Source organism: Coptis chinensis, chromosome 3 (genome assembly GCF_015680905.1).
Source record: "Coptis chinensis isolate HL-2020 chromosome 3, ASM1568090v1, whole genome shotgun sequence".
Lineage (NCBI taxonomy): Eukaryota > Viridiplantae > Streptophyta > Magnoliopsida > Ranunculales > Ranunculaceae > Coptis > Coptis chinensis.
In genome coordinates, this window is record NC_141458.1 from 115,730,206 (window position 1) to 115,746,558 (window position 16,353).

Below are 16,353 nucleotides of genomic sequence, written 5' to 3' on the forward strand. Positions count from 1 at the left end.
CATTGCTGTGGCTGTGTTGTCCTCTATTTCCATCTTTAGGATATACCTACAAATTAAAATTAAAGTTAGTCGATACAGAATTGAATATTGCATTTTACAATCTAAAGTCATGTATCATACTTTGGAATTGGTTCCACGTTGCCATGTTTTGTGCACTCGTATCCTTTCGCATTGGTGGTGATTTTTTTTTTTTGCACAATGTGGGCAAGCTTTGTAATACCAACCGTTATCATGCAAGTATCTTGGTTATGGATGTCTTGCATGTGAAATGTGTCTCCTGCAAATAAATATATGTTTTGAATGCAAATAAATGTAGTAATAAATATATTTCTATACTAAAAAATAATAAATAAATAATAACAACTTACATCCGAAAAAGATTTGTTCTTGAATTTTTTATCTCCGAAAGAGATCTTCATTTGTGATTCATTACTTCTTCATAGTTTTTTTTTTTTTCATCGTGCTTCTTTGTGCTTCAACTTCTATTATTTGTGAAAAAATAAGTTAGTTAGTTTTTTCTATTTATTTGATTTTGTTATTTTTTCGAGTGAATAAGTATAGCAGAGTGTACCTGTTTTTCAGATTTGCAATCTCTTGAATGTCTGAATTCTGATACACTTTCGTTGCTGATGTTGTAGATAGAGAATATGAACCTGTGACATTGGATTTTTCATTTAGTTTGCGTATAATGATCGACTCAGTAATAATTTGATTTTTTTTCGACTTACCGTAAAATTCACTAATTGATGCTGAAGTGATTATTAGCACAGTTTTGCCTGAAGAGTTTTTAAGTATCCAATCTTTGATTATTTTTGCATTTTCGCCCCAAATAGTCACTTGTATTGAATTGTTCCTGTACAATTATATAAAAAATTGTTGTTAGTAGAAGGCGTTAACTTCATTACTTTTACTGTTTAAATTGAAATTATCACCTTTCATCTTTTAGATATAATTCCATCATTGTTGATACTGTATTGTTTTTCTTTTTCTGCTCTACTGGTTGGCTCCATGTGCTGACTATTCCAATGATATCTGTACACAATGAAAAAAAAAATCGTGTTATAGAAAACACACTTTGTAGACATCACATCTTATATTTATGATTAATTACGTATGTTTATTTTTTTTTACCTGTTAGGTGCTTGTTGTCTTTTCTCGATGACACCTTTGTGAAATCTACGAAGTCAAATTGTTGTTTTGGGAATTGAGTGTCAAATTCTCTGTTTGGCTTAACGATTGTATTCCATTTGAACTTGATGATGTAGGGATGATTCACTGGACGGTATGTGACATTGTCAAATATTTTGAGTGTTGAAAAGTCTTCGATGTGGTAGATTTGCATCTCTTTTAGCTGCGGTTTATATTTGCCTATAATGAAACTTGGAATTTTTGCATGTATCTGATCTCCCTGTTAGACAATAAAATCGTGTTACTTCTATTTGTATGAGTTTGACGTAGTGAAATAAAAAGATTAGCTTATACTTACATGTTCGTCTAACAGCAACGTGTCTAAGCTTTTGACTGTATTGGTAGTGTAGTCAATTGCTTCCCAGATTCTGCTTACTCTGACCTTGATTTTGTAATTTCCATTGGACTCTTTGATTTCCTTGATTCTGGTGTATTCTTTTTCAGCCATATTCCTGAAAATTGGTCAGGAGTCAATTACATTACATGCATGTCATATTGATTGATGTTGGTTTAAGTTCGATGGTCTGTAATAAGTTTGTGCAGTAAAGATTGTTCTTGACAATAACGAAATAAGAGAATTGAATTATTGGTATCTAGTTCCTAGGTTTAAGTTAGATGCATACATATATGATTATAGAACAGTAGAGAGAAAACATACCTTTAAGTAGTCAATTAATAGACCAATACTATCTAGATGAATTAACTCGGAGAATAGAATGCCTTTTATATAGACTATTTTGTTTGTTGTACGAATATGGTTTTCTATTTTGATTTGTAATATGTTTATAAATTGATTTGGATTTGTGTCCGTAGCAATTCTAATACATATCTAAATAGGACTCCTACAGACGCCACAAAATAGGAATATGGACATTGTCTTTAATTATTTGGGCTGAATTCTAATACCTTGCTTTTTGTTTTTTGTTTTTTGTTTTTACACAACTGTTACAATACCATTATTACTTTTTTTTTCCATGTAATTGTCATGGTAGGCGTTTTGTACATCACACTTTTTTGTTGTCCAAATAGGTCTTCCATATTTGGAGCTATTAATTCACTTTCGGCTCTCGGTTAGCGGTAACAAATCTGGACCTACACTAACTTGCTTCTCACCTAGTAACATTGATAAAGAGCTTATGGAAGCAGCTCACAATTTTTCGAGGAACAGAGGGGTTAGTGTTGATCCCGAGGCCAAGGTGGCATGAGTCAAGAAAATCCTTAGATGGTAAGTTGTGGTACAGGGGCAAAAATCTTTTTACATTTGAAATTATGTTTCGGAAAAAAGGGGATGGAGATCCCTTTTAGTAGATTACTCTCATTACTGTTTTCTATAATATTCATATGTGATAATCAAAATTACATATGGGACGGAGATCCCTTTTAGTAAATTACTCTCATTTCTTGTTTTCGTAATATTCATATATGATAATCAAAATTACATATGCTTATATGATCTCGGTGATGAATTCAAAATGCAGTAAGGTAATAATTTTTATTGTATTTCTTTGACTGTTATGAACACATGAAAAATTGAAGATACATTGCAGCTAGTAGGGTTTAATTTCTTTCTTACATTTACATATAGGTTTGTTTGATCAAGTGTTATATCTTACATGCTCCTCCTGTATTTTATTATAGGTATAGTAGCAAAAGTAGCTGCTAAGAAAGCGATTAGTCCGATTTTCGGCTGGAATCGTAGCTACGGATAGATCAGCAGATAAGACTTGACAATAACGAAATAAGAGAATTGAATTATTGGTATCTAGTTCCTAGGTTTAAGTTAGATGCATACATATATGTGTAAGGTAAATAGTTTGATGATTATAGAACAGTAGAGAGAAAACATACCTTTAAGCAGTGAATTAATAGACCAATACTATCTAGATGAATTAACTTGGAGAATAGAAAAGTTATAAGAAACTACTTCTCCATAATGCCTTTTATATAGACTATTTTGTTTGTTGTTCGAATATGGTTTTCTATTTTGATTTGTAATATGTTTATAAATTGATTTGGATTTGTGTCCCAGCAATTCTAATCATTATCTAAATAGGACTCCTCTGAGGCATACAAAATAGGAATATGGACACTGTCTTTAATTATTTGGGCTGAATTCTAATACCTATCTAAATAGGATTCTTACATATGTCACAAAATTGGAAAGTTGCAAAGTATGGACACCGTCTTTTATTATTTGGGCTGGACTATTTTATAATTTAATTAAGTGGAGTGTGTATTTTTCATATTACAAATGCATTGTCGTCTCTCCTGCCATTCATCTGAACCCTGAGAAATACGAAGATCCCCTTGCCTTCAATCCATGGTGATGGGAGGTGGGTGCTTATTGTAGCATTTTCAAGTGTATTTGTTAAGTTGGACTGCTTCTTGTTCTGGTTCGAAACACTTCGGCAACCCCAGTGTTTGGCCATCATGTAGTTGTTTCAATTGTTTTACTTCTGAGTCATTATTTTTGTGTCTTATTTGGGCAGTTCGATAGCACAATGGGATAAGTGGCCTGTGCTAATCCTCTGATTCATTTACATGTACCTGTGCGTCACAGCTCTACCTCTACAAAAAAGCGTACATTACTTTGAATGGGTATTGGAGCTTGGTTTGATCAACACTACTGATGCTTGTTCTTGGTTGTATATTGTGACCTTTACAGTTTTAGCCATAAGCTGAAAATTCTTAGCTCATATGCTGATGCTGCGGAAGGATTGGTGACACGTGGATGGATTACAAAAATTGAAAAGCATGGGTGCTTTGTGAAATTTTACAATGGAGTCCAAGGATTTGCTTCAAGGTTAGCTATCTGAATCTTTCATATAGCGTACTTTAGATTTAGCTAGTTTATTTGTTAAACACATATATGCTTACATAGATAGGTTGCTGAAAATAAATGTCAGTGCTTGGCCATCATGTAGCTGTTTCAAGTGTCTTATTTCTGAGTCAGTATTTTTGTGCCTTGGTAACGTTGTTTGAATAATGCTGAGCATCACCCCCTATTCTGGTCTGTGATCCAGCTTATATATATTCTGGTCTTGTGATCCAGCTTATATATAGCTTCAAAATAATGTTGGCCACTGATCAAAATTCATTTTTGGCTATGAGATTTTGGACATGTACTAAATTCGACGTAACAATGGGATAAGTGGTCATTCCTTTTGGTGGTGGAATGAGATTTTGCGCTGGCTCAGAGTACACATAGCTGCAAATATATGTGGTTCTCCATTTTTAGGTCACGAATTACAGGTCTTGACTTTCAATACGAAGATCTTTTTTATCAACTGATTCCCATTGATTGTTAAGATATATCTCTGCAAGTGCAGTATGAAGTGCGACCCCAAGTGGAAGGACATCTTCATCTAAAAAGAAGTGTGGAGAATGCGGCGAGTGAACTGAACCCAAGTCCTCATTTCTAATTCCAATTCCGAACATTACACCAGGAATAACTCCTTGATAGAAACCAAAATCCTCGCCTGCCATCACCTTGTTAGCCGTTGTGACATTCTTCGGACCAAGTAAGAGCTTGCCAACCCTCTCCACATGTTCATGCAAGATCTCATCATTGATAGTAGTAGGGTAGGCCGGATACTCCTCTTCCAAGAAGTCAATGTCAGCCTTACATCTCGCGGTACGGTGCATGTCCCTTTATGACCTGCAATGAGCGCCATAGATATCAAGAAGAACGTAGAAAAGATGAGGTTATCTCATGTAGGCATTTCCTTCATTTAAGAAGGGAGGCAGTCCAAATTCGTTTGGTGAAGCCAAATATACAGAAAGTGCTATAGCATATAGCACTTGTTCTAAGTATGATGTTCTCCGACTTATGTATTTAACGGTAACTTTGGTGCCTTTCACCATCCATAAAGATATACAAACAGAGAAAGATCCTGTGTATTCGGATCTTGCTTACCTCTTTCAGTCTCCTCGGAGTAAGTGCAGACCATCTGTGGTAAGACTTCTCAAAGTGCCCCGAGATTCAGCAGACTGCGGAATTATGTTCGTTACTGTTCCACCATGAAAATAAGTGACAGAGAGAACCTACATCAAGAAATTAAAGCTTCAGTAATAAACGTTTTAAGTAGTTAAAGCCTCGTTTGAGATATCTTACATAATATATACAAAAAAGTGACTGTGGACTATGTTTCATTACAAAGCTCCTTGACTTTCAATACGAAGATCTTTTTTATCAACTGATTCCCATTGATCGTTAAGATATATCTCTGCAAGTGCAGTATGAAGTGCGACCCCAAGTGGAAGGACACCTTCATCTAAAAAGAAGTGTGGAGAATGCGGCGAGTGAACTGAACCCAAGTCCTCATTTCTAATTCCAATTCCGAACATTACACCAGGAATAACTCCTTGATAGAAACCAAAATCCTCGCCTGCCATCACCTTGTTAGCCGTTGTGACATTCTTCGGACCAAGTAAGAGCTTGCCAACCCTCTCCACATGTTCATGCAAGATCTCATCATTGATAGTAGTAGGGTAGGCCGGATACTCCTCTTCCAGAAGTCAATGTCACCTTACATCGGTAATGTACTGCATGTCCCTTTATGACCTGCAATGAGTGCCATAGATATCAAGAAGAACGTAGAAAAGATGAGGTTATCTCATGTAGGCATTTCCTTCATTTAAGAAGGGAGGCAGTCCAAATTCGGTTGGTGAAGCCAAATATACAGAAAGTGCTATAGCATATAGCACTTGTTCTAAGTATGATGTTCTCCGACTTATGTATTTAACGGTAACTTTGGTGCCTTTCACCACCCATAAAAGATATACAAACAGAGAAAGATCCCAGGTATTCTGGATCTTGCTTACCTCTTTCAGTCTCCTCTGGAGTAAGTGCAGACCATCTGTGGTAAGACTTCTCAAAGTGCCCCAAGGTTCAGCAGACTGCGGAATTATGTTCGTTACTGTTCCACTACATCAGGAATAACTTCTTGATAGAAACCAAAATCCTCGCCTGCCATCACCTTGTTAGCCGACATCATTGATAGTAGTAGGGTAGGCCGGATACTCCTCTTCCAGGAAGTCAATGTCAGCCTTACATCTGTGTACAGTTGCATGTCCCTTTATGACCTGCAATGAGCGCCATAGATATCAAGAAGAACGTAGAAAAGATGAGGTTATCTCATGTAGGCATTTCCTTCATTTAAGAAGGGAGGCAGTCCAAATTCGTTTGGTGAAGCCAAATATACAGAAAGAGGCCTTTGAATAGCCGCACCACAGACAATCTAATGTGTCGTTAAGATATATCAATATTATGAATTTCTGATTAATCTTGTAATATTGAAGCTAACGTTGACTCATGAAAGTGAATCTCATCTCCATGATATGCACATTCTGATTGTGATTATCGAACTTGATCCATGAAAATCGGAAGGGATGCCATTGTTCTTAGCCAGACTGCCAAATTGAGATCTATAGGTTTCCTGTCACAATCATTAAATGAAGGCAAAGATGTAAGTTATCGCCAGTTTCTTATGTTTGTTTTCCTTGTTTTGCTTTATTTGATATGACTGCAGATTCTGGAAATTCCAATTGTAAGCTATGCTACGCAGGGCCTTACGATGGAATTTGACTTAAGCGTTCATACACCAGCCTCAGCTAAATATAATCTGAGAATTATAAAGGAATTTTAACTTTTTGATGAGTAATTCATTGCGACACTATTACTCTTAGAGGGGTTGGGACACAAATATACATATGGAATTTGGATGAATGGGGGTCGGATTCTATTTTGGATTTGGCGGTATGGAAAGGATACTTTGCACGAAGGTGACATTTTTATTCGGGTCTAGAAGGATCGGGATCGTCCGGTCGGATCGCCGAGAAGGTTGGTAATTATCACATTCTATTTGAAGTCCGAAACATTTTCGTAGGAAGAAGGTTTTGTAGTTTTCTTTTTAAGTTGCAAATCAACTTATTATACATGAGATAGTTTATTATCTTACTCTCTTGGTTTTAGTTTATATGGGTTGATTTTTTTTTTTTTTTAGTTATTACTTTTGCAATTAGTATTTGTTATTTCAGTTTTTCCTTTTTTTCTTATAGGTCCCTTTGAACTATTCCCTCCGATCCTACTTAGAAGTTATCTTTTTGGATCCTCTATTGAAGATCAAGGTTCAAGGGTCTACTAAGGTAATCAACTTAATTTATTATGTATAAGTCAGTAATAGAAATAGAAAATACATAATGTTTAAAATTGATTAAAAAAATAATCATGATAATATATGTCTTCCAATGCCTTCAGCTTTAACATTATTATCTCCTGTGTGCACAATAGAAAGAATGTATTAGAATTTAGTTAGATATAAAAATAAAACAAAAATATGTATGCGAGTGCAATTGGTTGTAATACATTTGTGTTTGATAATCTTACCATCTGATTGAGCTATGTTGCTTGCTGTTCTTCAATTTGCATTTGTAGCCGCTGTGAAATTTATTCTGAAAAGTTTGATAATAACATTTGGTTAATGGTATTAAATATATATTCATAGATTAAGAGATGATGTGTTCGGATCATGTCTAGTTGACATACCTGTTGGTAGATTGTTGAAAACCTCATGGTAAACAATGTTCTCTGTATGACCGTATGGTTTATTTTCTTTGTTGTCTATCAATATCTTTAATCCTTTCGTGACGTGGGTACGGGAAACAACAAGAACATGAGTTGTCCATGGCTGAAAACGGGTGTAGGAAGGTAGATTCCAACATGTTTTAGAGTTTGACCCTGGCTCTTGTTGATTGTCATCGCAAAGCAAATTTTTATAGGAAATTGTCGTCGTCTTAGAATGAAAGGCCATTTTGATTCGTTTGAAGACATGATGATACGATGGATGGGAACTCTTTTTCCGATATTCCTTCCTGTTATAATTTGTGCCTCGATAACCCTTTCTCCTAGTTTTGTGATGATTAGCCTTGTGCCATTGCACATGCCCATACTCGGGTTTGTGTTTCTGAGGAGCATAATGGGTACGCCACGCTTCAGCTCGAGTTCATGATTTGGAATCCCAGACAACTCTATCGTATTTAGGAACTCTGTCGGATACAAAATATCTTGATTTTGAATATTTCCACACATTGGGCTTATTGAGTCAGCACTCAGGTATTTTTTAGAGTCTCCTTCCAATGTCGAAAGGACGAATGAGTTAACTTCGTCGACACAATCATTTCTTGGTGTCAAAATGCATCTGTCTCTTAAGTATTCCAGCTTTGTATAGTTGTTTTCAATGTCAGGGTAGATGCTAGACACAATTTCTTTAATGCCGTTCTCTCCAGGCGGAATGAGAAGATCGTCTGGGATTTTTATCCAAGTTGGCTCTTTGTTACTATTAAGAGCAATTGTAGGCAACTTTCCTTCACCTAAATCGAGGACCCACTTGCTGAATTTGGATATGGACTCAACCATTTCTGCATCAAGGTTTTCGTCTCTAAGTCGCATATTTTTTGTCAGTAGATAAACCTTGCATTGGTCCCACAAATGAGATCTGGTTAGTGAAGCACAGACCACTTGTTCTCTTTTTCCTTTTGCGATAACGGGTAGAGTTTGTCTGAAATCTCCTCCCAAGAGTACTGTTTTTCCTCCAAAGACTTTTATATTGGATTGTGGATTTTTAAATCGCATCAAATCTCTCAAGGTTTTGTCCACTGCTTCAAAAGCATCTTTATGATTCATTGGTGCCTCATCCCATACAATAAGATCCGCCAAGATATGAGTTGACCAAATGGCTGCCTTGGCCAATGTTGCAACATGAGTATTCATCAATGTCTATAGGAATTTTCAATCACGGAATGTGCGCAGTTCTTCCTCCAGGCATTAATAGAGATGCTATACCTGAAGAAGCTACTGCCAACACAATTTTCCCCTGTGATCTCAATCTCGCTAGGATCGTGTTCCAAAGGAATGTTTTACCAGTTCCTCCGCTGCCATACACAAAAAATAGGCCTCCTGTTTTTTTCTCCACCGCATTGATAACTGCGTCAAAAACTCTCATTTGATCACTGTTTAGCTGTTTGTGATGCTCGGAGAACTCTTTGTCGAGGGCTACCCTATCGTAGCACAACTCTTCTTGAAGCAATCTGTTACCTTTACTAACATCAGACTCTTTCGACATGTCGGGAATTAGTTTTTCTGAAAAGTCTTTGAGTTTTTTATTGTACTTGTTTAATAATCTCTCAATCTTGCAAAGTGCACGATTTTGAATTTCCTCATCAGTGAGTGTCAGTTCATCGTTTTTGAGTCTGTTTCTTTCGTCGAAGAGAATATCCTCAGAAAATAATTTCCAATTTCTGTTCCATAGTTCCAAAGGATCGGTTATCTCGCAGTACATCAAAAGAGTGACGAACATTTGCCTCAATGTTTTTGGTAATGCTGAAATTGCTGCTTCTTTGATTGCTTCATGCCATTCACCATCGTCTTCCAACAGTCCTAGTGCAAGGCACGCTGACTTGTAGGTCGGATGCACTTTTCCATTTACTGTTCTTATCTCTTTAAAGTTCCTTGGACCTTTCACCGTGTTAAGAAGTAGACGAAGATAAAACCGTTCACCTGTTGTCGGTGGGGTATAGTATATCCTGCCTATAGTTCTTCCTGATTTCCTTCTTGTCCATTTCTTGTCATTGTTTGCATCCTAGGCCCATTTTGTAGGAAATTCAGCATATGTCAATTGCCTTGTATCTTCGTTCTCCACATTCGTCTTCATCCAATCGGTGAATTGAGTGTCGTGCACTCCAGTCCTATTTGCCACATAGGTATATAATCACTGTCCTGGTATATGATAGGCTGTTGGTTTTCCAAGTGGAATGAAAGACGTTCGACTGCCGGGTTTCGATATTGAATGTGAAAACCGAGAATTCTCCAAGCTGCCTCATGTGCTGATAGATAACGACAGTCTTGATATTGTTTGATCTCGTCAACTTCACGTATGACCTGTTCTCCATTTGATTTGCCATCTTGGATGTTCTCCTCAATAACAAATGTTGCTCTGTCACCACCTTTGTGCACATATTTGAACAAATACTTAACAGACCTTCCTTGGTTGCAGAATTCGACATTTATGTGTGCTTGGTATTTGACAATCAAATCTCTGTTGTACGGAACAACCCAACTGTTATCTACTTTTTTCCCTTTCTTTGTAATAGCGAATTTGGAATCATTTCTTCTCATGTAAGCAGCAAATCCTTTTTCATCTATGGTTGTTTCGTTGCAAAATCTCTTTGGGAATTTTCTAGTGCATTTATTTTCATCCATGCAAGGAGATTTTTCATTTTTTGTGCCACATGGACCGTGTATCATGTATTGGACTACGGCTTGAAATCCCAATGGATCATCGACTTCATCGGGCAGCTCGGCAGAGATGATTTTTTGGATGTCTGATGGAGTTTTTAGTTTGTCATGGAGGAACAACAATATATGAGCATGTGGTAGTCCCCTTTTTGAAATTCAATTGTGTAAACAGCTGCAAAAGGAAATCGAGTTAGATTAAATACACAAAAGGTAATAAAGGAGAGAAACAAAAGTCTCTATTGACTTAGAGGCTAAAGTTCGAAATTCAAAGTCCAAATGAAAATAAATAATTAGCCACTTTGGCTGATGTTAATATTAATTAATATATAGTTAATTAGGAAGTTCAACTAAAATTCAATAAATTAGATTCGTCAGTGAGACAGAAGGAGAGACATCTAGAAAATACCTGCCATAACCTTTCCGAAGTGTTGACCTCGACATAAATCGTCCATGAGTTGATCTAGCTTGATCTTAAATGCCCGAGCTACAATTAATGGGTCATCTTGTGGTTTTAGCCCCACTAAGGTGGTGAATTCTTCTATCTCTGGCCATTTAGAATTACAGGTAAATGTGATGAAAAGATCTGGTGATCCTGCATATCTACAAATAGCAATTGCGTCTTGATAGCTTTGAACCATATATCTTGGACCTCCTGTAAATGAAGAAGGTAGAACTAATCTTTTTCCAACTGAAGCTGGTGTTGTGTCCCCGACAACAACTGCATCTTGGAGACCTTTGGTACAATTCTCGATCGATCTTTTTACGGTTATCACGTTATCCAGCGTGAGGCGGAGCTCCACCACGCTTGTTTACGCATCAACTACTAAGCTGGCTCAAAAGGCGTCCACCTCTCATCGGTGTTTGTCCTTCATTTTTTTTCTATGTTGAAGCCTGTAAGCATAGAATTCTCTAATGCTTCTTGTATTGCGTTTTGTCGACTTACTTCCCGCGTACATTATTTTTAAAATCTGCAAATGGAAACCGTCTTCTCCAAATGGAAAAAGAATAGGATATTGCATAGCCATAAAGCTTGGTTGTAACTCATTCATCCTTTTTAAGCCTTCGATCTTTTTCGACAATTCGTCTCTACCATTATTATTTTCATGTCCGTCTCCAACAATTAATCCAAAGAACCTGGCGCCTCCTCGGTATGTTGTCTTTGCCTTGCATCCTTGTTTAGCGTTCCAATGATTCTCAAGCTTAGCGTGGATCAAATCAGACTCTTGAAATCTTTCTCTTGCTGTTCGAAAAGATTTTATTAGATTATTCTCAACATTGAACATTTTTATCAATCCGTCGACAATTTCTTTATCTATGTTTTTGGATCTTCTTTTCTTTTCTTTTCAAAAATCCACTTTCGGTTTTGAACCGTTTTCGTGTCATGTATATATAATTGAGCAAATCTTGGCTTCGGCCCGGCATTGGCGATAAAGAACCTATTTTATGATGATTCTGTCGGTCAATTTGAAAACATAAGGTCCACGACCTTTTTGTTTATATCCTTGTCTATTTTTCCGCCCATAGACGCGTCATAGCAAAACATCGTATTGTATGACCGTATGTTTTCTCTGAATTTTCTTGATCTAGGTCCCCATTGTAGTCCATGAGCTGCTTTAGAAAACTTCGGAGGTTCTCTTAGTAATGGCAATTTTACCTTCCCTTGTTGGCAAATGATGGTAAACTTTGGATTCTTGGGTCTCTTATATTTTGTGTTCCTCTCCTCATACCAAAGTATAGCACCACGGTGAGAGCGGACACTTGAAGGTCCTCCGAAATTCCCGGTGTAGAGAATTTTCCTGCAAATGAAAATACATACATGTTAATAATATAAATTAATTTAGCAAAACAATAATACAATTAGAACTTACTATTGGTGACAACTTTGTCTTGATTGTTCGTTGATTAAAGTAAACATCTCGCCCCGCTAAAATGTCATCGTCTCAGTAGCATTAATAAGGTGTTAACAAATGATTTTGTGATATACACTAAGAAATGCATTAATAAGGTATTACCAATTGTATCATAATCAATTTCCATATGATCATCGCTTGCCAAGGTTGTGGCATTTGTGTATACAGTCGAAACCTCTTGTGACCTTTGTGTATTGCAAGAGCCAATATCTAAACATATAGAAGAGAAAAGTAAGAATCCTAAAAGTTTTATTTCATAAATATATTATCATATTTTCAATATTGTACCTGATTGATATTGAGGAAGATTTGCATATTGAGTCTCTTTGGAATAGTGATCGTGAGATTGGATGTGACGGGTGGACATTATATCCAATTGCTGCACACATAATGATGTAAGTAACTTCTCATAAACATATGTAAATATATATAAATATGATTTCTTTTTACCTGGTGAATGTTGAACATAAGGAAAGTACTGGTATTGTGAATGTGAAATCATAGGTGATGATTGCACATTGCTATTGTATTGAAAAGATAATGGATACGAATGAAAGAATCCATGTGCTTGTGTTGTTGAATGTTGAACATAAGGAAAGTACTGGTATTGTGAATGTGAAATCACAGGGGATGATTGCACGTTGCTATTGTATTGAAATGATAATGGATATGAAGCGAAGTATCCATGTGCTTGTGCTGTTGAGATAAAGATATATTAGTTCATGTGTTTGTGCTTGTGCTGTTGAGATAAATGAATGTGATAAGAATTACCAAATGCTAGACCGGCAGGTGAGTTTTGTCTTGGTGTGTTATGCATTCTTCTTCTGTGTGTATGGTTTCCCTTTGCTCTCAACTTAAACATTCTTTCTATGCGTGCTTGTTTTGCCTTCAGTTTTTTGGAGACATCCATTTAGTTCTACACCGGAAAATATATTAGTCAATAAAATAAATATATACAAACTAATATAGCATGCTTTCTGCAGGATGGCTGGCTCCTTGTGCTACTATGAATGTGGTAAGGTCTGCAACATAACCTTTACTTGCAGCAAAACAGAAACATAAGTAGAGTAATAAAAAAACATGAGGCTTCTGCATTACACACTGCTCTATTTGATCGAGATAACATACTTGCCAAATTCCGATACTTGTTCTTGTAGGCAAAGGTCACAACGATGGAATTGCTGGGTTCATTTCAACTTGTTCAGTCTCTGGGGGAAGTTGGAGTTATAGTTTCAACAATGAATATTATGGTTGTTGCTTAGGAGGAAAAGGAATAAGCACTACGCCTTGTTTATGATGTTTGTCCACATATTCAGTTTGGTCATTGTGTGGCCAACACATCAATATTGGAAGCCTCGTAGACTTGGGAATGACAATGGGTCTACCACATGGCCACTAATGGCACACATTGATCAACAACCTTGCCAGTCGCACAGGTTACGCTTATTGAATTGAGAACTTCAGTCAAGGCTGGCCATCAAGGCAACACTCTTAATTTTCGTTGAATGAGGCCTTGTGTCGACATTGCATCTGGGTCATGTATAGCACTTACATGAGTCCAAGTCTAGCTTGTGTTAAGGTGCAGGTCTCGTGTGTGTTTGGGAGTGTGCATGCGCAAGTGTGCGCATTTGTTGTCTGCCTTCAGAAACAATCAATGTGCTTCTGAGTTCTGATTATTTTTCTGGCCAAATATATGCGACCTTCTGAGGCTATGGGAAGCGAGGATGAATTTTTATTACGATTATGAATTTTGGGGTTTCATGAGCATTCTTGTCAGAAAAGCTTTTTGCAGTAGGTCTTGGGTAGGGGTGACTGAACTCAGAAACAGATTTATTTCACAACGATGGAATTGCTGGGTTCATTTCAACTTGTTCAGTCTCTGGGGGCAGTTGGAGTTATAGTTTCAACAATGAATATTATGGTTGTTGCTTAGGAGGAAAAGGAATAAGCACTACGCCTTGTTTATGATGTTTGTCCACATATTCAGTTTGGTCATTGTGTGGCCAACACATCAATATTGGAAGCCTCGTAGACTTGGGAATGACAATGGGTCTACCACATGGCCACTAATGGCACACATTGATCAACAACATTGCCAGTCGCACAGGTTACGCTTATTGAATTGAGAACTTCAGTCAAGGCTGGCCATCAAGGCAACACTCTTAATTTTCGTCGAATGAGGCCTTGTGTCGACATTGCATCTGGGTCATGTATAGCACTTATATGAGTCCAAGTCTAGCTTGTGTTAAGGTGCAGGTCTCGTGTGTGTTTGGGAGTGTGCATGCGCAAGTGTGCGCATTTGTTGTCTGCCTTCAGAAACAATCAATGTGCTTCTGAGTTCTGATTATTTTTCTGGCCAAATATATGCGACCTTCTGAGGCTATGGGAAGTATTGTGGATCAATTTCTCTTCTTTAAAAACGTTTTTTCTTACATTAGAGAAATATCAAACTGAAGCTGAAGGTCTTAGGGCCGAGAAACGCGAGGATGAATTTTTATTACGATTATGAATTTTGGGGTTTCATGTTATGCATCTGTATGTAGATGGTTCATGGGTGACAAAGAAATCGGAGACGGGCAGACCGTTAATGGGTGACTGAACTCAGAAACAGATTTATTTGTAGTTCGATGAAGTATGACGTTTACTTTATCTGCTTTGACCGTGTATTTTGATCTATTTCGCATTCATCTCAGTTCTCAGGTATGATTTGTTTGTTCTGTTTCCTAACTATCTTCTTATAGATTCTCTTTAAAGAACTTAACTATCCTCTTATTAGTGACAAAGAAATCGAAGACGGGTTTCTTTTTTGTTGGTGCAAGAGGTTCCATCAGCAAGCTTTGTTTTGTTGTTTTGTTTTGATGGCTTTACTACGGGTTCTCAGCGACTAATTGTGTTCCCCATTAAATTGGAACCTTGAAGATGCATGCTATACAGGCACCATGTGACAAAGAAATCGGAGACGGGTTTCTTTTTTGTTGGTGCAAGAGGTTCCATCAGCAAGCTTTGTTTTGTTGTTTTGTTTTGATGGCTTTACTACGGGTTGGTCTAACCTATTCTGAGTGATCGGTTGTCATTGCAAAGCACAGACAGAATATGTATGAAATTGATTAGGGGGATAGATTCTGCAAGTCCTCTTTCTTAGCGACTAATTGTGTTCCCCATTAAATTGGAACCTTGAAGATGCATGCTATACAGGCACCATGTCTCTAAAAAAAAACTCAACACCAATCTTCCTGTCCTCAATTGTGTTTCTCCTATCGTATCCATAGTTTGGTATTTTTCAACGGGTTATATTACTTCAAGGTAGGCAGTATAGTATAATAAAAACTAATTACTGTATAGAATAAATAGATAATGAGGAAAAGAGAAAAAGAGAAAAAAAAGTGAACCTTTCAATGAATCAGCAGGAAGAACGTTGAAGATGAAGATGAACAGAAGATGAGTAAGATGATGAGTAGGAAAAATTATTGTTAATATATAGAAGATGACCAGTACAATTCGATTGCTAATAGAATTTGTTATCTATTTGTCATACGGATTCGATTGCTAATAGAATTTGTTCTAATATATTTAATAGAATTTGTCTACAGAGTTTTAGTGGAGAGATGAGTGTACGTGGCATACCCCTCTCTTAAGAACGCGCCACCTAGGATTGTGATTGCCACCTCAGTTGGACTCTGCTTTAATATAGAGAGAGGTGATAGTAGATATCAACAAAAACAAAATTCAATATTCAGTTGAAATATATCAAATATTTTCATCTCGTGTAACCAAAAAAACAAGATTTATCAGTAATATCTCAGAAATCTCAGTGATATTTTGGGCCTTAATATACAGATTATCCACATAAGTTGGGCGAGGTATTCTGGAGCCTGCCCTGTCAGACAATTTTAGCTTGAATGTTTGAATCCACTATCCAATCTTGGGTCATTTGTAGAATAATCATTATGCTCAATAGCA

At 36.8% G+C, this 16,353-nt stretch overlaps 2 protein-coding genes across 2 annotated transcripts; both read right to left on the reverse strand.

Annotated features, from left to right (window-relative positions):
- Positions 1-7,822: 7,822 nt before the first annotated feature.
- On the reverse strand, positions 7,823-8,959 carry LOC147513321 (uncharacterized). The gene has a single exon (XM_086598901.1). The coding sequence runs from the start codon at positions 8,957-8,959 to the stop codon at positions 7,823-7,825; it is 1,137 nt and encodes a 378-aa protein (XP_086455027.1).
- Positions 8,960-8,981: 22 nt separating this feature from the next.
- On the reverse strand, positions 8,982-12,782 carry LOC147513322 (uncharacterized). Its single transcript, XM_086598902.1, has 5 exons — positions 12,682-12,782; positions 12,496-12,578; positions 12,138-12,279; positions 10,127-10,628; positions 8,982-9,827 (listed from the first exon to the last, which is right to left on the reverse strand). The coding sequence occupies exons 1-5, from the start codon at positions 12,780-12,782 to the stop codon at positions 8,982-8,984; spliced, it is 1,674 nt and encodes a 557-aa protein (XP_086455028.1).
- Positions 12,783-16,353: the final 3,571 nt, after the last annotated feature.

Bases quoted from the DNA above. Each gene is read 5' to 3' on its own strand.
- LOC147513321 (XM_086598901.1), bottom strand. From the start codon at position 8,959: ATGAATACTCATGTTGCAACATTGGCCAAGGCAGCCATTTGGTCAACT.
- LOC147513322 (XM_086598902.1), bottom strand. From the start codon at position 12,782: ATGTGTGCAGCAATTGGATATAATGTCCACCCGTCACATCCAATCTCA. The intron at 12,579-12,681 runs GTACAATATTGA...CAATACACAAAG, and splicing joins TCTTCCTCAATATCAATCAG to GTCACAAGAGGTTTCGACTG. The intron at 9,828-10,126 runs GTCATACGTGAA...AAATGGGCCTAG, and splicing joins GCAAATCAAATGGAGAACAG to GATGCAAACAATGACAAGAA.